General features: G+C 41.6%; 1 protein-coding gene across 1 annotated transcript in view; it reads left to right on the top strand.

Moving 5' to 3' along the window:
* Positions 1-24638, top strand: part of kif26ba (kinesin family member 26Ba) — an 81074-nt gene extending 56436 nt beyond the window's left edge. The window contains exons 8-28 of the mRNA XM_079340092.1: positions 2564-2709; positions 3346-3462; positions 4649-4835; positions 5955-6153; positions 9121-9292; positions 9967-10299; positions 10396-10572; positions 10805-10943; positions 11121-11352; positions 11488-11589; positions 11717-11847; positions 12185-12364; positions 12501-12817; positions 13678-14362; positions 14648-15588; positions 15777-16012; positions 16405-16554; positions 16648-16862; positions 21013-21278; positions 22212-22362; positions 23058-24638. Coding sequence (XP_079196218.1) covers positions 2564-2709; positions 3346-3462; positions 4649-4835; positions 5955-6153; positions 9121-9292; positions 9967-10299; positions 10396-10572; positions 10805-10943; positions 11121-11352; positions 11488-11589; positions 11717-11847; positions 12185-12364; positions 12501-12817; positions 13678-14362; positions 14648-15588; positions 15777-16012; positions 16405-16554; positions 16648-16862; positions 21013-21278; positions 22212-22362; positions 23058-23206 — 5225 coding nt within the window. The 3' untranslated portion in view covers positions 23207-24638. The remainder of the gene's footprint in view (positions 1-2563; positions 2710-3345; positions 3463-4648; positions 4836-5954; positions 6154-9120; positions 9293-9966; positions 10300-10395; positions 10573-10804; positions 10944-11120; positions 11353-11487; positions 11590-11716; positions 11848-12184; positions 12365-12500; positions 12818-13677; positions 14363-14647; positions 15589-15776; positions 16013-16404; positions 16555-16647; positions 16863-21012; positions 21279-22211; positions 22363-23057) is intronic.
* The last annotated feature ends 202 nt before the right edge of the window (positions 24639-24840 follow it).

The following is a 24840-nucleotide window of genomic DNA, read 5'->3' as shown; positions in this document are numbered from 1 at the left end:
AATCATTTGGGGGGTGTTTTTGAAGCACAAACAATGTGTTAATCATTTGAAATGATGACCTTTTAATGATGACCTTTTAGTTCTTTTAATGATGACCTTTGAGTTCTTTTAATGATGACCTTTTAATTATTTTTTATGGTTTTACACGTCATGTTAAACCATAATACCAAGCACCATTATTGAAAATAGTCTCACAGACAGACATTTCTCTAAGCATTAAAGCATATTCTCTAATAAAAAGCATATAAACCACTGAAAACCACAAGAGCACACAACTATACAAGTCAGAGTTGAAAGCTCCTTCTTGTTTCTTTATTTAGAGACTGGAAATTGGATAGAGTCAGGTTCCAGAGAAAGAGTAGGGAATGGCATGCAGAAAAGGAGCCACAGGTCAGATTTAAACCTGGGTCGAATCCGACTGTTTCTACAGTATGTGATCATTTTTATGCCTGTTTGTCTGTGTCGGCTGAGGTGATTTACAGCAAGCTGCCGGAACAACCTTTGCTAATAGTTTACAGAACAAAGATTTACTGTGAGCGACAGGTAAAGATAACAAAAGTTACACATGTACAGGATTGCACCACAAACAGACAAGACAAACTGCTTTGTCCACAAGGGGCGCCAACATCTGCATAAGATAAAAAAGTACCTAACAGTCACTTTTACTAGGAATAAGAAAGACGGTAACTATAAATGTCTGAAACAATATCAAACAAAGACACATCATCATTTATATGAGGCTTCATTTTTAAGATGCCTGCATAGAATCTCGAGTGATGAAAATACAGACTGTGTCATGATTCATAATGCAGTTTCTTACTATGTTCACATGACCATGGCTTGAACTAATATGCCTCCAAACATACCTCTGATTATCAGTGTCTGATGGGATCTGTAAATGAATGTTCTGGCCTTTAGATTGTAAGTGCTTTATACGACAGTTTGCACTCTCAATCAGTTTGACTGTTTCAATAATGCCATGGTGACGCTCTGACCTGGCTGCTTTCAGTTGAATTGCCGGCTGTTGTTGCTGCAGATGAGATCATCCTTTGTGGTATAGCTCACCTAGGGCCATGGAGCTTAATGAGGCTGCATTATAACGGTATTACCTCTTTCATAATTAAAATAGGGACTGTAAAACTTAACACATTTATCTTCAGCCCTGTTGCCCTTGGCTGTGGACACTGAAGACACACAGAAAGTCTACATCTGTACACACGCTTACACTTTCACAAAGAGCAACCAAAATTAAATTAAAGTCCAAATGAAACTAAAATAAATGGATGAATTTAAGGAAAATAATTTAATCCTCCAGTTTGAAGTCACGTCTGAGGGATGTTTGTTGTTGGTTATTGGCCTAAGATGGATCATCTTTCGGCATGCTGATCGGTGTGTGTGTGTGTGTGTGTGTGTGTGTGTGTATGTGTGTGTGTGTAACTTTGAACCAATGATACACTGCTGCTATGCTCTTTCACACTCTCTCACATAACCCACTATGTCTCTGACAGATCTGCTCCATAACACCAATTACCAGGAGTATACATCAAAGACACAGACACACATGCTGCGCTACAGTTTGTGGAGTTCATCACTGTGTTGGAGTGTTGGATAGTTCAGTGGAGGAGTCAGCTAGATGATCATATTTTGCCGCCTGGGCAAGTCATACAAGAAGAAAGCATTGTAGAGCCATACATAAACACAAACACACATGAGTCACTAAAAGTTGAGACTCACACTCAGAGAGAGTATTATTTAAGAGCTGTGTTGTTATTGCGGTGACTCCTGGTGGAGCCATGAAGACGTTCTCTCATTAAGAGAGAGTTCATCTTAATATCATAAAGAAAAGTAGATCAAATGTTTATTCTGTAAAATGAATGACCCAGTGTTTCGTTAAACAAGCTGTTATAAAGCAGTGTATTGTCCAATTGAATGCTCTCTTTGACAGTCTGTGCCTTTAGAGGACTATAAAAGGTTTCATTTGACCTCTACCAAAGGAGTAATAAACTTTTCCTGATGCTAGATATGACTCTCTTTGGTCATTTGCTCTTTTCTCCTCTTTTCTTTTCTTCTAACAAATCATGAAATGTACATTTTCTTTGACAAATAAATTGAGTCACCACTACAGGAGCCACTCAGGGAGAACAATGTAAAGTTGCAGTGTCAGTGACAACCTCCAACCCGTCCTACCTCTGAACAAATCTGAGCACATTTCTCCTCCCTGCATCCCAGTCAGGCTTTTGATGTCCTCTGATTCTCTGGAAGTGCTTGTGTCAGTGTGATTGTTAGTCATGACATATGGCTTTGTTTAGGTGTGTGTTTGATCTCCAACTCCTGACAGCAAGGGCAGGTGTGTGTGTTGGTGAATGAGAGAGAGTGTGTGTGGAGGGGGGTTAGCGGGAAACTGTCATCTAGTGTCTCAAAGGCACAGATCTGGAGGCTCCATGTGTACGTGTGTTCAGGCACTCAAACACACACGTTCACGGCAGTCTCTTTTGATGATGTATATCTTCATCTTTTGCCGTTCACCCTTCCCCTCTTTTATCTCTCGGTCTGTCTCTTTTAGGTAAATCGCACACGATGATCGGTCGTGATGACTCTCTGCAGACTCTTGGTATAATCCCATGTGCCATCTCCTGGTTGTTCAAGCTCATCAACGAGAGGAAGGAAAAAACAGGAGCACGCTTCTCTGTTCGTGTCTCGGCAGTCGAGGTCAGTGTTACAGACGAGACCTTACTTTGAAACCTTCGCTGCAGAGTTAAACAGATTACATCCATAATCGAGACATTTGAAGAAGGTGAAATTAAATTATACATCACCTTATTAATGATGTGTAAAGTCTTATGTACATTATATGAAATAGCTCATACTATTAGAGATGTGTTCCAATCACAATCAAAGCTATGTGATTTTTGTTTCTGTTAAGTCTTCTGATATCTGGTCTGAATAAGGCGTGGTTATGCTTAGCTAGCTGTTTACACCTGTTGTTAGCCTCACCTGCAGGCAAACTTTTAATGGTGTTGGATGTACAGGCCATCAAAACGAACATTATAACTCTTGTATGCTAAAAAATGGATAACAAAGCCTTTTGTCACACACTATCAGACGTCTCAAATCTATTATTATTATTTATAGCGGTGCTTGGCAGATGACAGTCAACATAAGTGTGATACCCGTCACCATCTTGAGAAGTGGCCTTTTCTTTTTAATACCAACTAATGTTTGATTGCATTTGATATTACATTAGTATTTTCAGGCTTCAATAAAGATGTTCCTGTCAGGTTTATTCTTAGAAAACAAAAAGTTTCTTCTATGAAATATTTTGTGTTTGTTCATGTGTGTGCGTAGGTTTGGGGAAAAGAAGAGAACCTAAAGGACTTACTATCTGAAGTAGCTACAGGAAGCTTACAGGATGGACAGTCACCAGGAGTCTACCTGTTCGAGGACCCCATCTGTGGCATGCAGGTACACACACTAAAACATGCAATCCTACGACTGAGAGCAGTGGAACAGCCTCAGACATTATAAGGATAAGCTTTACACCTTTTTTTTTTTTTTAGCCTGAGGTGGTTTCTGTTGTCTTCACTAGCAGACACACACAGACAATCACCCTGGGGGACAGATCAAATGTGAGAGCTAATCGAGTCTCCTTTCTTTTAAAATATGCACCTCAGGTTGAGAAATAGCTGACTCATTGATTCATCTTTTAAAGTAAAAATAGAGCGTATTGAATTTGACTTGCCCATTCAGAATCAAAAAACAAAACACAAACAAAGTAAGGAAGTTTTGTCTGTTTGTATTCATGCTTTTTTTCAAAAGTACCTTGCAATGTTTAATGACATTATGACGTTTTATATTAACTGAAGAGCATGACTTAGACAACACAGGACTGCCTCATCACTGTAATTACAATTTCAGAGACAACTTTTCATGAGAACTAAGATAGGAAATATCAGTGGCTAACAGTGTACCCGGTGCACAGTTACAGAAACATACCGTGAAAAATAAATCAAAACTTCACAGCCACAGGGTTTTGGTTTATTTGTCAGAGGAAACTAAGAAAAAACTAAGAAAAACAGTGATATTAGCATAGCAATAACACAACAATGAAGGTTGAATTGTAATGTGTGGATGTAGTGAGCAAAGAAACAAAACGTGACGACAGAGGATGAGCCTGTGTGTGTGTGTGTGTGTGTGTGTGTGTGTGTGTGTGTGTGTGTGTGTGTGTGTGTGTGTGTGTGTGTGTGTGTGTGTGTGTGTGTGTTTGGTTGGGTGGGTGCCTAGAGCTATATGTTTATAGGATTATAGGGTCTGATTCAAACACATCTGTGTAATCCTTAACTAATCTGACATAATCTCATCAGTAATGATATCCTGCAGTAACACACACACACACACACACACACTTTGTCTCTCTGTTTCATTGACGCTCCGTATCTGTCTAGCATACCTGCATTAGAAAATTCATTATCTCAATATGCCAGTCCATCCAGAACACTCAGGCTTGTATTTGGACATGGTATTATCTGTGTTTAGACACTTCTTGCCTCCCCAGCTGAAGACTAAATAGTAACCTCCCTCTTCTCTGGCCACCTTTTTTTATACCCAGGAGAAATGTTTTCACAAGTTATTTGTTGCGCATGTTTTCCAGCTACAGAACCAGTCTGAACTACGAGCTCCGACCCCAGAGAAGGCAGCCTGGTTTCTGGACGCAGCCATCGCAGCTCGTCACAGCAGCCAGCGGCCAAACACCTCGGAAGAAGAACACAGGAACTCGCACATGCTGTTTACGTTACACATATACCAGTATCGCATGGAAAAGACAGGCAAAGGAGGGAGTGAGTACTCTTTGTTCTTTCACTGGTATTATTATCATGACCTTTGTCAAGCTATAGTAATTACTGTAGTCATTGTCACATTTTATGAAGTCATTATTTACAGTAATAAGTGTCATAATTCTACTGTTGCCGATTGTTCACTATAAGCAATCTTGTCTAGCACAAAACACAATATCTGCAGTGAGTCGTCCAAATGTCAACCATTGGAGGATTGATAAAAACATGTCATGTTCTATCAAATATTTTACCACAGAAATAAACAATAATGATTGGCTGATGAACTTGTTTACTTATAGCCACCATGAATGAATATTAAACAGGTTAAGCATCAGACTTGCTGACAGATGTGTATGTGAACTTGTAAAAACACTGTTATATATAGATTCTGTGTTAACATTAATTTACATTAACATCACAAATGCACACATATCTCCATACATTACTGGCTATGGGAGTTATGTTGTTTGTGAAAGAGAAAGTGACAGGTGAAGATGAACAAAGTATGACAGCTTATAAACACTTTTGGTGCTTGCATATGTGAGGGAACAAAGCAGAAGCAGTTTTTGTGCATGTGCACAAGCCTTTAAAACATGTGTATCACGACTAGTAAGTGAAGATTTTTGTGAATGACAAACTAAATCTAAAACAACACATTTTCATTAATGTCTTGGGCTTTTTAATTACAGAATTCAGCTTGAGAAAACTAGTTGCCCTTTTACTTAACTACAGGATTAAGACAATTCTGATTCTAAATTTAGACTTCAGTCTTTGCACACGTTGGTATTGATTCTTGTGAATCATTTTTAAAATATAAATATTTAAAAATATAACTGAAAAATAACTAATTGGTGTTAACTAAGGTGCGTATTCAATACAATGTGTTTCTTTTCTTATATGTTCATCTCCTTAAATATCACAACCTCTTTATTAAGTGTTCAGGATTTCTTCTAAAAATATATATTTGCTAAGCTAAAATGAACTGCAGTTTCCTTTATTTTGAAGCCTGGATTTGTTCTGTTGCATTTATTTACTACTGTATATCTCACATCCTTCGCTCTTACCTTGTTCTCATCTGTCCTCTTCTACTTATTTTTTGACCTCTTTTGTCAACTTCGTCAGTGTCGGGAGGGCGCAGTCGCCTCCACCTGCTGGACCTTGGCAGCTGTGATGTTAAAGTACTTGGGGGAGTAGGAGGAGAGAGTGGCGGGAAAGGAAGGGAGAACTCTTCCCCCAGCTCGGCCCCTCTGTGCCTCTCTCTATCTGCCCTGGGAAACGTGATCCTGGCCCTGGTCAACGGGAGCAAACACATCCCATACAAGTAAGGCGGTGTCTGCCAATGTTTGTGTTTCAGAGGAGAGGAGTGGAGAATGAGAGGAGAGGTTTAGGTAGGAAGAAAAAAAAGAGACTAATCTAACCAAAAGAAAGAAGAATTGTTGGGAGGAATGAAGGATGGCATGAGGAGGAAATAAGTCGGTTTTCTGAGTTTGAGAAGGAAATGGAAAAAAGAACATCAGATCTCTCAAGTTGTTTTAGGTTCTGGGGACTTAATGCTATAAACAACAACAGCTGCTGTTACATATTCATCATTTTCACTTTGCTGCTTAACTGACTGGCAATGAGAGCAGAGAATAGAAGGAGGAGAGAGAAGGAGAGCAAGAGAGAGTGTGACGGACAGAGATAACACAGGGGGCACTGTAGTAAGAGGTAAACAGTAAGGTAGAAAACGACAGCACATGATAAAGAAAACATGGTAATTGCTTTAATAAAGTTGAGTAAGCCCATGCACTAATGAGCATATAGTATTTTGAACAAACTGATATTGCCCCCCTTTCACCTCTCTTTCTGCTTAATTGCTCTTCTCCTTCAGGGCTGTATCTCTGTGCTTCTGGTTAATTTAATCACCAGCTTGTGCATTTACATTACAAAACAGCCTGCAAGCTAGCATTGAAGCTGCATGCAAAGCTCGGCTCAGTCTCATCTGGCATGGTTGTTGGAGATTTGGACTTGTTTAACAAGTATGCTGGGTTACTGCAACTTCTCTCAAACCAAAGACCAAGAAGCAGTCACAGAATCACTGAGAGGTAACAGAGGTTACAGAGCACATTGAAGCAAACGTGACAGTCTGTGGAGACCCATGGGAGCTTCCACTGTGGGGCTGTAGTCAGTGACACTGATGTATAGCAATACATGAGTTAGGAGTGAATTTTGTCAGCTGTTAGCTCAATTATCCATATCCTTTGTACTTTAGAAACAGAAATAGTCATCAGACTGTTGAAGAAGGGAAGTTAGCAGGAGACAATGAGAAACTAAATAAACAGCACATCCAGATGTGGACAAACAAATAGAGCAGAGACCAGAGACTTATGGTGATTAACATTAAGTCCAAAAGCAAAGCTTATAGGGAACATAAGTTTTTAAGACATAAGTATCTGGAGATCACAAATCTGTGCACATAATTCCATAATGAAATGAAGCTTTAACAAAAACAAAACATAGTTAGAATCCAGTTTTCATGCAAGAATTCTGTTTCATTAATGTCTTCCCACTGAAAAGCTCAACCCGTCTGCAAATGCTTCATTACTTTTGGGATGTGGTCCAATCCTGCACTTTAATCCCTGTGGTGTTTCAGTGCCGTTGCTAGGTAACTAGTGATTTTATGGCAGATTATGAGAATAGACATATGTAGCAACCAAGTTCAAGAAAAATGTGCAGACAGTCGTCTGTCACCATTAAATCAACACCTTGGATCCAGTCCTCTCAACATGATGCCAGACAGGCGAGAGTGTAGCTATACTCATGTTTCAGACACAACATGCTAATGTAGATTTAGAGGCTCTGCTCACATTTATTCTTCAGGGACTCTGATCAGTTCCTTGTCCAAAATTAGACCACTTGCCATCTGGTTTGCTGTATCGCTCTCCTGGCAAGGTCCCTGTTCAGTGCAGCTCCCTGAACCTCCATTCCTAAACTGTCTGCTGTCTCTCTGTTAAAACGAACAAGTCAGGGACAAAGTTAGGATGCAATTTCCAAAATGCTGTTGCACAAACAAATGTCTTAATATAGAAATACAAGCGCAATCCTGACGATTCCACAAACCTGCAAACAAACTATGCCTTGTCAACAAAAATATCAAACAAGCCAGAAAATCAGTCGACCAGTAGGGAGCAGCTGATCAGGCTGTGATCAGCCGTTGAGTGTACACTGCACGACTGAGCAGGCACGATTAACTGAAATTCGGTCCGACTTTAAAACCAGATGTTTGATATCCTGTCTGGAAACTGTACAGTGTATTACCTGCCTTATGTAATGTGGCTTCTTGTTTTTCTTCATGATAGTGATGAAGGAATTGAAATGACAAATTGACAGGCTAGTTTTAATCATAAAGAGCGTCATATTAACCACTGTTGCCCTCCTAAAAAAAATCTAATGAATCTAGCACGGTCTGAATTAACATGCAAATGAATACTTTATGAGTCATGCATTACCTTCATTAATCTCAGGCAGAGATATTCAGAGATAGAGAGAGACTGAGGCAGAGAGGAAAGGATTTGTTAAAGCCTGAGGCGGCACACAGAGAGAGAAGAAATGAGAGGAGAACAGTACAGCATCGACAAGAAGGAGGAGGTCAAGATAGAAGTGTGTGCATACTGTGTGTGTGTGTGTGACTGTATGGGAATGTACACATGTGTGTGTGAGACAAGAAGCCTGCAGGCTGTGTTTTTAGAAAAGGGGGACAGCAGCGTGAGGCATCGGGCCACAGAGGAGCTTTGCTCACTGTCAGCCTGCAGGCCTTAACACACTCACATAGACACATACTTAGAAAATAGACGTACACATGTACACACACACATGCAGGCTCTGAATGATTGCAGTGGCCCACCCAGGAGAAAGTCTTTTCTTAAACACACAGCCTACTTTAACTCTCCCATCTGCTATTATAATCTAAAAAGATGTAGACCATCTCCTAATATTAGACTACATAATATTGAGAGAGCTTAGCTTAGCTTTAGCCCGGAGTAGAAACCTTTCATTTGTTATAAAAGCACTTATTTCTTAACATAATCAACAATTAGAGATAACTTTGGTTAATCTTCTTAATATTAATATTTAACACCAATTGCTCCAACTTGAAGAGAACGTTGAGTGCCAAGGACAAGCTATAAATAAGCCTTTGTCAAATATGAGATGTGTGGGCGTCTGCTTGAAAATCGACCACTTTTTGAGTGACTATGTGCATTTACAGCGGGTCTGAAGCTCTCACATCTCACTGTATGTGTGTTACCAGGGAAAGCAAGCTGACCATGTTGCTAAGGGAGTCGCTAGGCAACATGAACTGCCGGACCACCATGATTGCTCACATCTCCGCCTCACCCAGAGATTTCTCAGAAACGCTCTCCACCATCCAGATCGCTTCCCGAGTGCTCCGCATGAAAAAGAAGAAAACTAAAGTTACCGTGGTGAGTTTGAATCAAACCATGATGCTTGATTAAAATGTGATCTGATAACTCTCAAACATCAGTTACATTAAGTTCAGATGAAGACAATAAAACTGCTGGTAAGATTTGTAACTGACAATAATTATTGTCCAAATCTTGAAACACATTCATCCTGCACATTTGCTTGACATTGCTTAACATCTCTTCTTTTGTGTAAGTCATTGGAAAATATTGGTTTTAACTAACTGCAAAAAATAATGAAAATATTGTGCTCCAAACAATGTACTGTAAATCTATTGCCTCCACTTGCTTTTAATCAACACATGAGGATGAAGTGCTGCTGACACCCTCTCCCACCTTTCACTTCTCTTGCTCACTTCTGTGAAAAAAAAAGAAAATAGCAGAGGAAAAGGGGTGATGTCTTAGGAGCTATAAATAGAGAGAGAACAAGTCATGAAAACCCTTAAAGTACAGGTCTGTAACAGAAAAAGTCTCAGCTAAATTAAAGTACAGTTCTTATCTGTTTGGTAACATGTCTCAGGTGCATGATCCTTATAATAAATGGGTGTGATTTTCTCACTCTTCCCTCTCTCTCCTGTCTGTCAGTTAAATTATATGAAAAAAAATCTCTCTCTGCATTTTCTCTCTCACCGCCCAACTTTGCCTCATCCTCATCTGTCTTCTCCTTTCCTCAGCAATACACCTCCAGCTCATCTGGAGGAGAGAGCTCCTGCGAGGAGGGTCGCATGCGACGACCTACCCATCTGCGACCTTTCCATCACCGTGGCGATGCTGACTCCGACCTTCAATTGTTGAGGCTGTCCAGTGACCCTGATGAATACTCGAGCAGCGAGCAGTCGTGTGACACGGTTATCTACGTCGGCCCAAACGGGGCTGCGGTGTCAGATAGAGAACTGACGGACAATGAGGGACCGCCGGAGTTTGTACCCATCATTCCGGCTCTGCTCAGAGGCAAAACATCAGAGCAGCATCAAGCTCAAACTCAGGCAGGCGGAGCACAGAACAAGGTGATTAAAAAAGATTAAACCAATCAGCAGGGATAAGATGGAGATTTATACTACATTAGGTGTTTTCTCACTGCCATCTGATATTTGCTCTTACAGGTGCAGTCTCAGCCTGAGGAGCAGCCAAGCGGCCCTACTCAGCCCCTCCCTCCGCCTGCTCAGTCACTGCTCGGACAGCCATTGGCCCCCGTCCCAGAGGAAGGAGCTGAGTGCCTCAAGTGCAACACCTTCGCTGAGCTGCAGGAGAGACTGGACTGCATTGATGGCAGCGAGGAGGTGACTAAAGTTTATGTAATAAAGGAAAACAATATTTAAGGTATAATACAAAAATGTTTGCGCAGCAACTTGTTCTGCAGCCATTCTCATCCAACACCACTAATGTTCTCTTGAACAATTCTTTGCTTTAAAATAAAGAGGACACATCTGGAGTGTTTACTCCATCTAATCACACTCCATGGCATTCCCATGTAAAGAACAGAGATTCATCATCATCTGTCTTCTTTTTCAGGTGGCGAAATTCCCCTTTGAAGAGGTTCCAGCAAACAAACAAGGTGCCAAACAAGACCAGTGTCCATCATTAGCTGCCCCGAACTCTTCTCCCACTGCTCCTGGCTCTGCTCCAGCATCAGATAAAGAATCCAGCACAGGTAAGTCAGTGACTTCATCAGCTGCAAATGACTTGTTTTCACTAATATTGAAAATCACTTCTTTCTAACACTTCCTTCGACCAGTTTTACAGTTGTAGTTCTATATTTCAACATCTGAACATGTTGTTTACTTCAGTGACTGCAAACAATGTTTGACTAATAGCAAACATCCCACAGACTCTGCAGGTTTTGTAGGAAGTGCAGTGCAGTCGTCCAGGAGGACCAATGACCAGCAGCTTCAAGAGATCAAGGAAGTGGTGGAGGAGGCTGAGCTGGCAGGGACCATGATCCACAACCTGACTCAGAGTTCTGGTTCCCCTATAGTCACTAGTACCAGGAGCATCACAGGAAGTAACTGCATCACCTCCAACTCACTGCACAGGGCAAAGAGCTCACATCTGCATGACAGGCAAGGCTGCACTTTGCACATTGCACATTGATTTTATTTCGGGGTAGCACTTTCTCTTGCAGACATTGCTATTATAAATTTGAGTTTATTCGACTTGATTTCATGTTAAGTGACCTTTATTGTCCGTCTGAACAGCCCTGAGAGTTTGAATGCGTGCAGCAACACTGATGGGAAGGCACGGCCACTCGGATCACCTCGACTTGGCATTGCCAGTTTGACTAAAACCTCAGACTACAGGTAACGCTTTAACAAAATGTAAAAAAGCCATTTCTTGCTAATATTTCCAATATTACCTTAGGAAAGTGTGGATTAACATAATTTACTGCATGGCAGCCTAATGTTAGACCCTTGTATTCCTCCTCAGGCCTCCGTCCTCTCCATCCCAGCGGTGTAAAGTTTACACACAAAAAGGAGTGATGCCGGCTACACCCCCTCTGTCCTCGCACACTCTGGCTCAGGAATGCCAGCAGACCACAGAGGCACTGACATCAGACAGTATGTATCCTACAGCATGATTTTAGTAATATGCTTTCCATTCAACCCTCAAATACACGTTTCATAGTTATGTATTATATCCATAGAGAGAGTTCTCTTACTTCTTTCATTTTATTTGTCAAGTTTTTGCTTCATATTATTTTTGTATGTATTTTCCCCACCTAAAATATGAAGTATGTTCTCAAAAGTATCTCATCATGTTAATTCATCTGCAAATGTAATTAAACATCATAATGTGAGGCTTAAAAAAAATCGAAATAACTGAAGATATTTAAATCTAAATAACATAAGATATGCAAATATAGTATGATATGTAAAAAAAACCTGTATTGTACAGACAGTTTGGCTGCAGACAGCGGTCGGTCCTCCACTGAGTCTGTGCTGTCTAGGACTTCTCCTGTGGGCATGAGCCCACAAATCAAAGCTCCGACTCCATCTATGTCTGCCAGCTTGGGCTCAGCAGAGACTCTCTGTGATGATGATGTTCCCCCTATACCATTGGATACACACAGGGATGGTGAGTTTTCAGAAACACAATTTTTGCACAATGCAAATTAAGTTATATGATGATTATGTGCAATAAATGATGGAGACATAAAAACTAAGCAAACATTTTTCAGGAATAAAACAACTCAAACTCTGCTTCCCTGCAGCCTACGGGTCGGCAGTAGCCGTCGCTACAGTTGGTCCTCTATCACAGGTGGAGGATGAGCTGGTGTTCACTGTGGCCTCTGGAGGTGAGGAGAACCTCAGCATTACAGCTCTCATGGAGTCTCAGGGTCTGACCTGTGGCCCAACGAGCATCGTCAGCTTCAACAGCAACTGCTGCTCTGTCACGGAGCTGGCCTCAGGCTCTGAGGCCGTCTGCATCATCAGAGGGGCTGCAGAGGACGAAGCTGTTAAGGATTATCTCATGCCCTCAGGTCCTGTGACAACCTCAGGGGTTACAGAGGTTGTCGCCATGGCAGAGGTTAGTGAGGAGCTTTTAATAAAAAAAGCATAAGAGCTGAATGCATGTCTGAACACTGATGGGAAAATCTGTCTCATAATACTCATTGTCTGATTGGCTTATTGACGCACTAAATTCAATACAGTGGATTATAAATCTAATAATGCTTGGACTGAAATTTATATATGAGCCATATTATGTTTTACATAATCAGAGTGAATACAATTATATCACATTTAGTGTGATGTGTTGAATAATTGTAATATACTTTAAATATGTTGTGCTGAATATTAGAACAGCTGTGAAATGGTTGGGTTTTGAAAATGATCACAGCACTTAAATTCTGTAATATTCTGTACACTAGACCTCAAGTCTATTGATTTAAAACAACAGTTCTGTAAGCAGCATATAATGTTCAACATCATATTCTTACCATTTATTTATCTTATCTTTCTTTTTTTTTTACCATGTTACCATTGTTCAGCTACTCTATGTTTTGCATTTATCTCTATGTTTCCATTTAAGGTTTTTTTTGTTGACTGATGCTGCGTTTGCACATGTGATTATCCGTCTTACCAGCTTTGCTATAACGTTATTTGTTAGCAATTGGAACAACTAGCTAATTAATACATACAGCAAGGTCAAAAGACCCAGTGATGTCATGCACAGAATGCTTTTTGTTCAAACTAATATTTTGTCCAAACAACCAGCTTCTGTTTAAATGAAATCATATTTAATGTGTGGAAAAGGTTCTATATCTTTTTGAATTTCAATTAACTGTATTAAAGATAACAATAATAATAATAATGATGATATATAAAATAATATATATTTTGGGGATTTCAAAATGCCTCACCGAAACGGATTGTCTCCTGTCGTAGGTGGCGATGGCGAAGCTGCGAATAGAAGGTGAGGCCCTAGCATCAGTGATGTCCGGCTGTGGCTCCCCCATCTCTTCCTGGATGAGTGATCTGAGCATGTGCAGTGAAGGTGATCAGTCTCTACACAGCTTCAGTCAGTCACAGAGCCAGCAAGGGGAGGCCCTTGCTGAGCCTGAACCCAACCTTTCTTTTGGTGTGGAGGGGATTGGAGCTTTTGATGGCTGTGGCAGCCCAAGGAGGAGAAGTCTGGAAGGAGAGATAGTGCTGTCAGAAACAGGAAGTGACAAAGGAACACCAACCAAAGACAGGCTGAGGAAACTGCCTCCATCCATGGCTAAGACTAACATCCAGATTCTAACAGCACCTGGTAACCTGTCTCCCTTCAAAACCACCATCAGTGTACATCCATGTGTGGTGGTCAAACCCATGGTTATACAGGAACCAACCAGCCTCTCTTCTCCCACAAAGACGGGCTTAATAAAAGACTCTAGCAAATTTAACACAACACATTTAGCTTCTATTTCCAGTGAGATGAGCTTTGAAGACCCCTGGTTGAAGCGTGGTGTGGAGGACGGGAAGTCCAAGGAGCTTGTGTGTGAGGTGAAGCCCGGGAAGAGGGAGTTTGAGCACCCACAGAACCAGACTGGAGCTGGGGTGGGGGACCAGCGGAGCTTCTGCAGGGAAGGTGAGCAGGGTCAGAATCAGATAATATATCCAGCTGGATTGGAAAAGATCTACCCAGGAAAATTTGCACATACTCGTAACCATTTCTTTTCTCTTCACTGGTCATGCTCGTAGTATATATTTGACGTGTTAGAGAAAAGACTGCTTCAAATACAAGTTCAAAACAATTCTTTTTGGACAACCAAGTTTTAATTCCATATAAAAACTCAAAGAACAAATATTCGTCAAATTATTTTTGTGAAATAAAGTTTTCAGGTTTTACACTTTTATCTGTTCTCTTCATCAGGTGGGGATCGAGGGAGCTCCAGTTCAGGGGGCGAGGTTGTGTCGTCTCCAGATTCCTTTAAACGAGTAGTAGACGGCTGTGAGATGGTGGCTGTTGTTGCCCAGGGAGACTGCCTGACTAGTATCTACAGCCCAGATATCCATCGCACTGCCAGTCTACCCCGCGGTTGGCACCGTATCAACCGCCACGACGGCTTAGACAATGGAAATGAGTACCGTAACCTTGGCGTCACAACTTCAACTCCCTGCAGTCCCCGCGCCACACTTGATCGTCGCGGATCAACAGGCAGACAGGGCTTCTTCTCCAACAAGAAGGGGGGAATCCCACCTCTGCCACCCGTACGGAAGTCCAGCCTGGACCAGAGAAACAGGGCAGCCAGCCCTCTCCACCAGCTAAACCACGGAGTATCATCACTGAGCTCCACAGATGATGCTGGGATGTCTGGATGTGGCCCCGCAGGTGCCACCAGACAACAAGGCTCCAGCATCGACAGCAGCAGACTTTTCAGCGCCAAGTTGGAACAGCTTGCAAACAGAACCAACTCTCTGGGTCGGGTCCACAACTCCAACAGTGGTTCCCACCACTATGACTGTTTTTCTCTGGAGAGGGGTGGCAGCCTGAGAGGAGGGGGAGGGGGGGTGAGGGGGGACAGCACCATGCCTCGTACAGGGCGTAGCCTGACCCGGGCCGGATCAGTCTCTTCTCCTACTGGAAACCCCAGCAGCCCCAGTTTAAGTGCCAGTCCCGGTTCAAGCAGCGCTCCACAGTCCCCCGCTAAAACCAGCAGCCAGTCCAAAATTTCAGCAGTCAGTAAGCTGCTGATGACCAGCAGCCCTAAAGCCAGGAGCCTGTCTACCTCCAGCACCAAGACTCTTAGCTTCTCCACCAAGTCTTTGAGCCAAGCTGCCAGCCGCAGCTCCAGTCTCCCTCCAAATGGAAAGGTATGAAGGAGTTCCTCACTGTTATTAAAACACATTTAACACCTGTAAGATGCATGTCTTCCCTTATCAACGTTTAAACCGGTATCAAACCTTTCTTTGTTTTACACAACAAAAAACAAATGAATGAATTAAGATTTTATGACCTCCTTTTTCCTTACATCAACCCTCACCGTGACTTGTTTCCTCAGCCCCAGAGTTCAGCCCAGGGCCCGGTGCAGCAGCAGGGACCCGCCCCTGGATCCTGGTCTACTCAGTCTTTAAGCCGCAGCCGAGGGGGAAGTCTGGCTGCCAAGTTGCCTCTCCGGGCTGTAAACGGTCGGATCTCAGAGCTCCTCCAGGGAAGTGCAGGCCCCCGTTCCAGGAGTCATGCCCAAGGAGGAGGCACTGATCCAACAGAGGAAAGAACTGGAACTGCTGGAGCAAGGTCAGTCCGTTTTACTTTGTTTGATTTGAAAGTTCAGGCATATATTTGGATATGCTAAACAAGAATTTCAAGTGGCAGCCTCAAAGAGCCTTTCATATTGATTGAGTGCATTACACAACGATAAATATGATCAGCAACCAGGATTCTGAGCAGCACCATTCCTTTGTTATGTAATAAAACCAATGATACCTAACATTTGTTATGTTTAAGAATCCTGTAGGTGTAAAATGCAAACAGTGTACTGTCTGCAGTATCCTCAATATGTAACTTTTAAAGCAGCCCTTAGAGAAGAAGTTTACTGTCAAGAATAGAATAAAGACATAAAAGTTACTTGAAAAGCAATCTGTTTATTATTGGTTTAAACGTGTTGATTTTATTTAACCTGCTCTCAGTGGAGGGGGAGCTGCACCAGGAAGTGGAGTTGGAGGAAGTCTGGTGGAGGAGAGAGCAACAGTGGTCCAAACGCTTCCGTCTCCCTACAGCAAGATCACAGCTCCTAGAAAACCCCACCGCTGCAGCAGTGGACATGCCAGTGACAACAGGTACAAGTTCAAGTTCACTGGGAAATACAAAAGTTGAACATATATATACTTTATTATTTGTCTTCAACTCTGAATTGATATTGCTTCTAACAGCAGCGTACTGAGTGGTGAGCTCCCCCCTGCCATGGGGAAAACAGCCTTGTTTTACCACAGTGGAGGCAGCAGCGGCTATGAGAGCATGCTGAGAGACAGCAGCGAGAACACAGGAAGTACCTCCTCCGCTCAGGACTCCCTTAGTGAGCACAGCTCAGCCACCACCTCCTCCAGACGGAGCTCCAAGAGCGGCAAGAAGAGCAGGAGCAACACAGGTCATTATGTTTTACACTATTCCTGAATTGAATAGAGGAATATGAAGGACGGGGAGGGGGGGGGGGGGGGGGGGGGGTAGTTGTGGCTCAGGAGGTAGAGCTGGTTGACCATCACGTTGTGATTCTTATCCTGCACTTGTTAAAGTGTCCCTAGGCAAGCTATTCTACCTGAAGTTATCCCCTTCACTGAAGTAGAAAACGCACATTTACTGTTTAAATACTGTTGTTTATTAGGAAGTTTGTAAACAGCATGTGTTCAAATCAGTGAAGCTACAGTATTTGTTGTAATGAGTATTAAGCACAAAGTTTTGTAAAAGTGTTGTCAGTGAACAGCAGTTAAATTGATCCCGTTCTTCCATTTTCTAAAGTACGTATATATTCATTGTTTTCGGAGATATCAAACAGCTAAATCATTTATGTATAATTAAATGTAGAGGTAAACCTGATGAATATTATGGTAGGACTCCTAACCTTTATGAAAACGAAAGGAACCGCCGAGAAAGTAATACAAAACTCAAAGACCTCTATGAGGAGAATGGTTCGGTGAAAAGGTAAAGGCAGAGTGAAGAAAGCGGTTGTTGCAAAAAGGAGCCAGGTGAGTAAGGTGACCCTGACCACTCATGTGTGAAATGGTTAAAGGAATCTGCTGGTGTGGCTGTAATGAATATATATTCACCAGCCCACCACACAGAGCGGCTGCTAATGTGCTCGCCAAATTACACTCTGCTGGTTTTCCATGAGGATGGATATGTGCATCAAATCAGATTGGACAGAGTCGGCTCTTCCTGGTGTGTTTGAATTGGAATAACCCTATGTGCAGGGTGCAGCCTCACCCCACCATGACATGTGGATTTTCTTTTATTTAGCTTTAACCATACTTGTTCAGTGCTTCAAAGAGATAATAGAATCTGCTGTAAAAGTTTCAAATGTTCAAGAAAAATCAAACAACTCATTCCCAAGTCGGGCACAGAGAGTAAAAATGTGTGCATAAGACTGTGTTATCCGAAATGTCAATCACATCTCCAATGAGTTTCTCTTTGTCGAGATTTCCATTCGATTACATTCACTATCTTCCCTCATTTTTTCTCCATGTCTCTACTTCTGCTCTTTTTTTTTCCTCTCATGAATTATCCAACTCATTCGTCAAACTCTGTCCCCTGACACCCTCTCCTCCCTGCAGACCCTTATTCTTTTCTCCACCTACTTGTATTCCACATTCTCCATAATGAAATACAAATGTCTCTGCTTGACCTCTCAAGGCCACATTGGAATCAAAAGACAGCTGAAACCTTATTAAAATCCCCAGTTTCTCCCTGCACACCTTATCGCTCACTTCCTGGTGAATCTGATAACTCTCAGTACTGTGATCATGGATGACAATTTCTCTGCAATGCACGTGTGCGTGTACAGTCTGAGTGTGTGTCTGAGTGTGTGCGATCACTCTAGCATGGTGGGCAGATTAGAGAGTGACCCACTGCTCCTATCTTTGAGCTTCATGAGCAGAGACGAACGTTTTTGTCTGGCTTCACACTACATTATCTCTTTCTTCCTCTACTTCCTCTTTTCAATCAGTCAATACTTGTCTTTCATCCTTCCCTTCTGCCCAATGCTTCAGATTCATCTCTCATCTCTCCACATTTACTCCCTTCATATCTTTTCTCAGATACTCCAGCTTCTTCTTACCCATGTGCTATCTTTTCACTTTTCTGTAGAAGATAGTTATTCTAAGGAAAACACATTTTAGATTGTGAACAAATGAAGAAGCACCGTGACATTAAGCTCGACTGTAACTATAGTAGTGGTTCTGAATGATTCATACAGTAGCCGGACGTGTGCAGCTTTTGAATTGCCCCCCGGTGGACAAATAACGCTTTTAAATTGAATTGCAGCTAAAAATAACATGTTCTGTTAATAACTTTTCTTTTCTAGTCTTTTTTATTATGTGTTTATTTATGTTATAATCAAAGGCTGTTTAATTACGGATGTAAGCTCAGTGACACCATCCAATGGTTTCTAGAGAGGCGTATTAAAGCCCAACATTAGCAGATGCCATAAATGGAAACGCTATCTCCATCTACCTTTTTATCAAACTAGTGACTGAAGAGATCGACTTAAGACGGACCTTTAGCCATCTGCTACAAAGTGCCCAGTAAGTCAAATAAAAAAAAACCTTATTATGTCAATTGATGTATAACTCTCAGTTTAGATTTATATATGATATATTAATGTGTTTATTTCTGCTGTTAAAATGGGCATCTTAATACAGGTGTCAATATGGCTTCCAGGGATTTTGCAGTCAGCCTCAAGTTGACGCTGGAGTTGGGTGACCAGATTTCTAAAGTGAAAATCAGGGACATTTTTAGCGCGGTGGTCAAAATTCAGATTTCATAATTATGAGTATAATAACTTGGTCAATTCTGTGTTTTTGTACCAAATGTACTTATTTGGTGTGTATTAAAGAAAGAGTACCCAAAAAGGGTTCAGTAGTCCTGCTAGTTAGTAGTAGTTTGGTAGTAGTAATTAATTAAAGAATTAAATTAGTAATCAAAGCAACTCTGTTAAGGCAGTAGGCTATAGTTTGTGTCTGCACCTTTCAACATTATAGCTGTTAAACAAGAGATACAAGAAAACAAAAAAGTAAATGTGTTCTCCTGGTGCTCTTTTCTTTTCTCTCTTACTTCTCTCCTTACTCTCTCTCTCTTCACCTTTTCACAGCCCTCCTTTACTCTCTCCTGCCTTTACTCTCCTCTTCTGCTCGTTTCCAAGCCTTCTCTCTCCTTACTCATCACTCTCTGTGCACTCTGATATTCTGCAACAGGACAACATAAAGTGATATTATTGTTATCTCACTGTTATCTTAATCACACATCATGCTACATGTTCACCAACAACACCAGTGATAGTTTGGCACTTACCCTAGAGCGGTCTCTCAACTGCACTGTCTTGGATTCAGCATCAGGACAGCAATTGTCCCGGGTTAAACGTCAGAACGTCAATAGTAATGTTGGCCTCTGGTTGTTGTTTTTTTTTGTTGTTTTTTTTTCTTGACGGTGAAGCTCCGCTCTCTTATTAGTTGAAACGCACACAGTCCGAGATGGAAGCAGAGAAAAACAGTTGCAACCCATAAGTAGGCATGAATTACAATGTCTACTGAGTCATTGAATTAACAGTAAGAGACTGTAAATAGTGAAGTGGCTGAACTATAATAAGGTAGTTGTGGACTGACATTAATAGTAAACAAACAGTTGTAGTGCAGTGACTGAAATAGTTATTGCACACAGATGTTTAAAGTAATTTAGATAAGGGCAAATGGGTCAGAATGGATCCTAAAAAGGCTGCTTTAAAACATTATGAGCTTTCAATGGAGCCCAGCAAGGGCCCTCCATCAATCTTTGTAGCCTGAAACATGTGGAGTTTCCATGGAGACAGAGGATAAAATTGGCTGTGTCCCAGTTGGGTAGCCCACTTGAATAGCTACTTACAAAATAAACCTCTCAACACAATGCATCATTTGTACTGTAAAAAATAAGCAAAAAAACGTTTGGGGTTGTTTTACAGGTAACATTAAAGCAGCCTCAGAGTGAAAGGTGAACAATAATTTCCCACTTACCTGGAAGGGGAGATACCATAATCAAGAAGGTGGTTCACCCATGGCGAGGCCCGGCCATTGCACTGCGGCAGGGCTGACCTTTGTAAATTCCCCAAAATGTGGGAATCTCGACTCCATAATTTGTGGTAGTGGGGGACTGCGTTCACGCTCTCTGGAGGGTTGCCAGTTCAAGTCCTGATGCAGACCAAAATATGGAAGTTGGTCTGGCAGCTGGAGAGGTGTCAGACCACCCCTTGAGCACGGCCGAGATGCCGTTGAGCAAGGCACAGAACCCCCACCAGCTCAGAGGGCGCTTCTACTGGGGGCTGCCGCACTCTGACATCGCTCCATCAATGCATGTCCACAGGTCCTGCTTGTGCATGTGTGTGATTCAGGCCTGTGTATGTGAGAAGCATGTCTGTACAATAACAGAGTGCAAACCAGAATTTTCCCCAGAGGGATTAATAAAGTAGATAAAATAAAAATAAATAAAAAATAATTCATGCTATTTCAATAATAAGAGGCTCTTCTTTTCTAACTCCATCTCTTTTCATTTTTCAGGCCTCCAGCGTCGCCGCCTGATCCCAGCACTGACCTTGGACTCTTCATCCTCCTCACCTTCTCACCGTTCCTCCAAACAGACCATCACTTCCTCTTCTTCCTCCTCCTCCAGCCCAAGTGCATGCTGGGTAGATGGCCCACTGGGGCCCCCAACTCCCTCAAATCTCAGAGCTGCAACTGCAACGACAGACACCTTTGAGATCAAGGTGTACGAGATAGACGACGTCGAAAGAATGCAGAAGAGAAGAGACAAAGGAGGGAGCAAGGTGAGAGAAATAGGTTCAATAAGGCAAGAAGGAGTTTACACTAAAAAAAGAGGGTGAACGAGAGAGAGAGAGCACTATAGACCGTATCTGGAGATATAAGGGGCTGAAAGTGAGAAGGGAAGGGTTAAAGAAAGTATGAGGATAATATACTGGTGGTGGAGTGAGGGATGTGGGGAGAGAATTAAAAAGGTGGAGAGCCAAAGAGCAGAAAAAGAGGCCCAGAGGGCAGGTGGTATATTGCACTTGATGTCAATGAAATTGATATGATGAACAGTAGATGTGGGACACATTAAAAAATAATATGTGTTCTGTTGGACATTGCCTCTGGAGGTGAATACAAGTAGGAGGAAGCTGGAGAAGAAAGGAGAAACAAATATTTCTACAGCTTCTCTATGTGGCAATAAGATAAAAAAAACTTATTTTAAAATACAACAATACGTTTTTTTCTAAATGGGAGAATCAACATTAAAACTCTGATAATTTGTACATTACATTTCGCTGTGATTTACTTAAAAGTATCATTTTAAATATGATTAAAAAAGTCTGCAGTGTTAGCAGAATACAGTCTACTGTGACACTCGTGAAATTGTTGCAAATGAATGCTTACTGCAGGTTTGAGTTTTTCTTCTTTATGTATTCATTGGAGGGAGCATTGTGAGCTTTGGGGGAAAGGTTGGGAGAGGAAACCATGAAATATAGATTTTCCCTGCAGCGGCCTTAAGAAAGCCACTTAACCCCCGACTGCTCCAGTGAAGCTGCTCGCTGTCCAACAGCACTCGACTGCGGTCATACTAAGAGTCGATGAGGTGCAAATGTGTGTAACTGTTTGAATGCTAAGCAGGCTGCTGCAGGAAGAGAGCCAAAAGTTTGACAACACCCTCTGGATTAATGAAGGCAAACCATGTCTGTCTGTCTGTCCCTTGTGTGTGACAGGAGGTGGTGTATGTCAACGCCAAACCCCGTCTGCTGGAAAACCGTCAGCAGAGGATCAGCGAAGTGCGGGCCAAGTACCAGTGTCTGAAAAAGGAACTGGAGCAGACCAAACAGTACCTGATGCTGGAGCCACACAAGTGGACCACTGAGTGTAAGCCGGACCCTGACACATCAGAAAGTCTGTGTGAGTGAGTGAGTGTTAGATAGAGAGAGCTACTATGGGATATTTATGATAATCATGGGATGTTTGTTATTTTTATTTAAGGATTGACTGAAAGAAAAGGAGGAAATTATCGAAAACAATGATACTCACACTGATTTGTTTCTGATTATCTTGTTAAAAAATTGTGAGTTATATTTAAATTGTATATGGATGAAAATTTCATTTAGTCGTGTTTTTTTTTTCTTTTTCTGAAAAGATCAAACTATTAATGCATCAGTCTTTCACCGTAACTTATGATTTTCATAAATTCAGCACAAAGCCAATTGGTTCATGTAGACGGCTCAATAAGCTCCTAACAGATTAGTTTGCAGATTACACATGATCAACTCAGTGTGTAGTTTTAGGCCGTTTAGTTTTATGGTGCTCATGCTCACAGTTAAAGACAGAGTTTTGATAGCATTAGAGCTCGTTGGTACAAAAGGCTTTGTCCTTCAATACAAAGACAATTAACCTTATAATCACTGGCTTTGATTGTTAGATGGACTCTGTTGACAGTACATAAATACCTACATGTAGAGCATTACTGGACTCATCCTGTAAAATAACATGTCTCTTCCAGGTAAAAACAGAGTTTTAGGATGTGGCGTCTTAAACATGTTCTTTACCTGTCTGTCAATATCCAGTTGAACTCCAGCAGGTCTATGAAGTGGACTCTCTGGAGTATTTGGAGGCTCTGGAGACAGTGACAGACAAGCTGGAAACCAGAGTCAACTTCTGCAAAGCTCACCTCATGATGATCACCTGCTTCGACGTGTCCTCCAGACATCGGTAGAAGATGAGGGGACGGAGTGATGGAGGACAGAGAAATGACGATTGGACGTTGATATTATAACACTTCTCCCCCCTTTTTATCCAACACATTTACAAAATATCCTCTAAAAGACTCATTGGACGAATTAATAGTTGGAAGAAGGGACAAAAGGATGGAGTGACGAGTTGCTGCATGTCATCCTAATGTCTCCTTCAAGTGTAAGTAGACCGTGGGACAGACGGAGAGATGGAGCTACATGAAGGGAGATTTATAACAGATGACACTTCAAATTTGTTTGTCCATGGGTCTGTAAACAACCTCAGAGACAGACAGTGAAGTGTATCTAGTGGACGAGTTACTTTGATTATTGATAAACATGGCTGTCCAGAGGGACAGACAGATGGTTCTGTTTCTGTAAACAAACTTCAGAAGTGAACAGAGAAGGGATTCATGAGACTGCCGAGACACCCTGTAGACTGAGCCGAACATTTAGGAATGTATGGAGAGGGAAGGAGCTGAGCAGGAAACACAAACTGCCATCCATTTTTTTAAGAAAAACTGATACATAGGAGGTGAAGATGAGGAGAAGAAAAACTTTTCTTTCCCCCCCGGGATTTTACAAGAGTACTTTTTGGAGTTTCAGAGTTGAGAGTCATTTCGTGTAAAGACAAAGTGCTGACTATACAACAGTCTGGTTTTGTTGGCAGTTGATAAAAGAGACGGACCAAGAGGACGACTGGAGGACAAAGAAACATGATTTAAGATAAGTGCCTTGTGAACATCTCAACAATACCCAGAGCAGTTCTCTTCTCTCTGAATCTGAGTACATGCAGTAAGTACGGTGCTAGCATAGAAGAAATAAACACAGTTGTTCAATGTCATTGGAAAATCTTTGAGCTTACAGCCATTTTTAAATGTGATATTTAAATGTGGGCCCATGTTTTGCTATATCATAGACAAACAAATACAGAGGGTTTGAATGCTCTCTGGTACAGTGATGAGACCTGAACACGACCTACAGAACACCAAGTCCTCTTCCAAACTAATGCAAGTTAAATATGATCATGGTTTTTCCAGGACACAATGATGTGTGTTTAACAAAGAAAAAAAAACTCTCATGCTAGTTTATTGTGGTGTTTTTTTTTCTCTACGTGGCTTTAAACAAAGCCCATCTAAATTTTGATCCTCTGGGGAATAACTACGGGGGTCATTTTCCCCTGATTCTGATGGGATGGCTTTTTCGTTTTCACAAAGCAATGAGACGTCTGAGTCATATTATATCAGTGGAAATGTGTTTTGTTTCTCTGATCCAGCGTGAAGTCCATCCATCGATTGACTGCCCGTTAGACTATCTGTTGTTTGTATCTGTGTTGTTCTGCTCTATTCTAAAAGAAGCTGAATGATTTGTCAACGTGTGTTTTATAATAAAGTATCCTTTTTTATTTGAGTGCAATGGGACCATGTAGAGACTGTATGATGGCACAAGTAAAGAGGACAAAGGTACAGGATTAGACGATTCATATACAGTTGTTTTACTTCAATGCCTGTGTATTAGGAACAACGTAGAGCATTTAGACTGAATTTCGGGCTTTGGATGTCAATTGTGGTTAAAAATAAGCTTCCAGTATTGTCTTCTATTAAAAGAAACTAAAATG

This window comes from Symphodus melops (genome assembly GCF_947650265.1).
Source record: "Symphodus melops genome assembly, chromosome: 3".
NCBI classification, from domain to species: domain Eukaryota; kingdom Metazoa; phylum Chordata; class Actinopteri; order Labriformes; family Labridae; genus Symphodus; species Symphodus melops.
The sequence above is the reverse complement of the archived record's forward strand: the minus strand, read 5'-3'. Positions and strand labels throughout refer to the sequence as shown.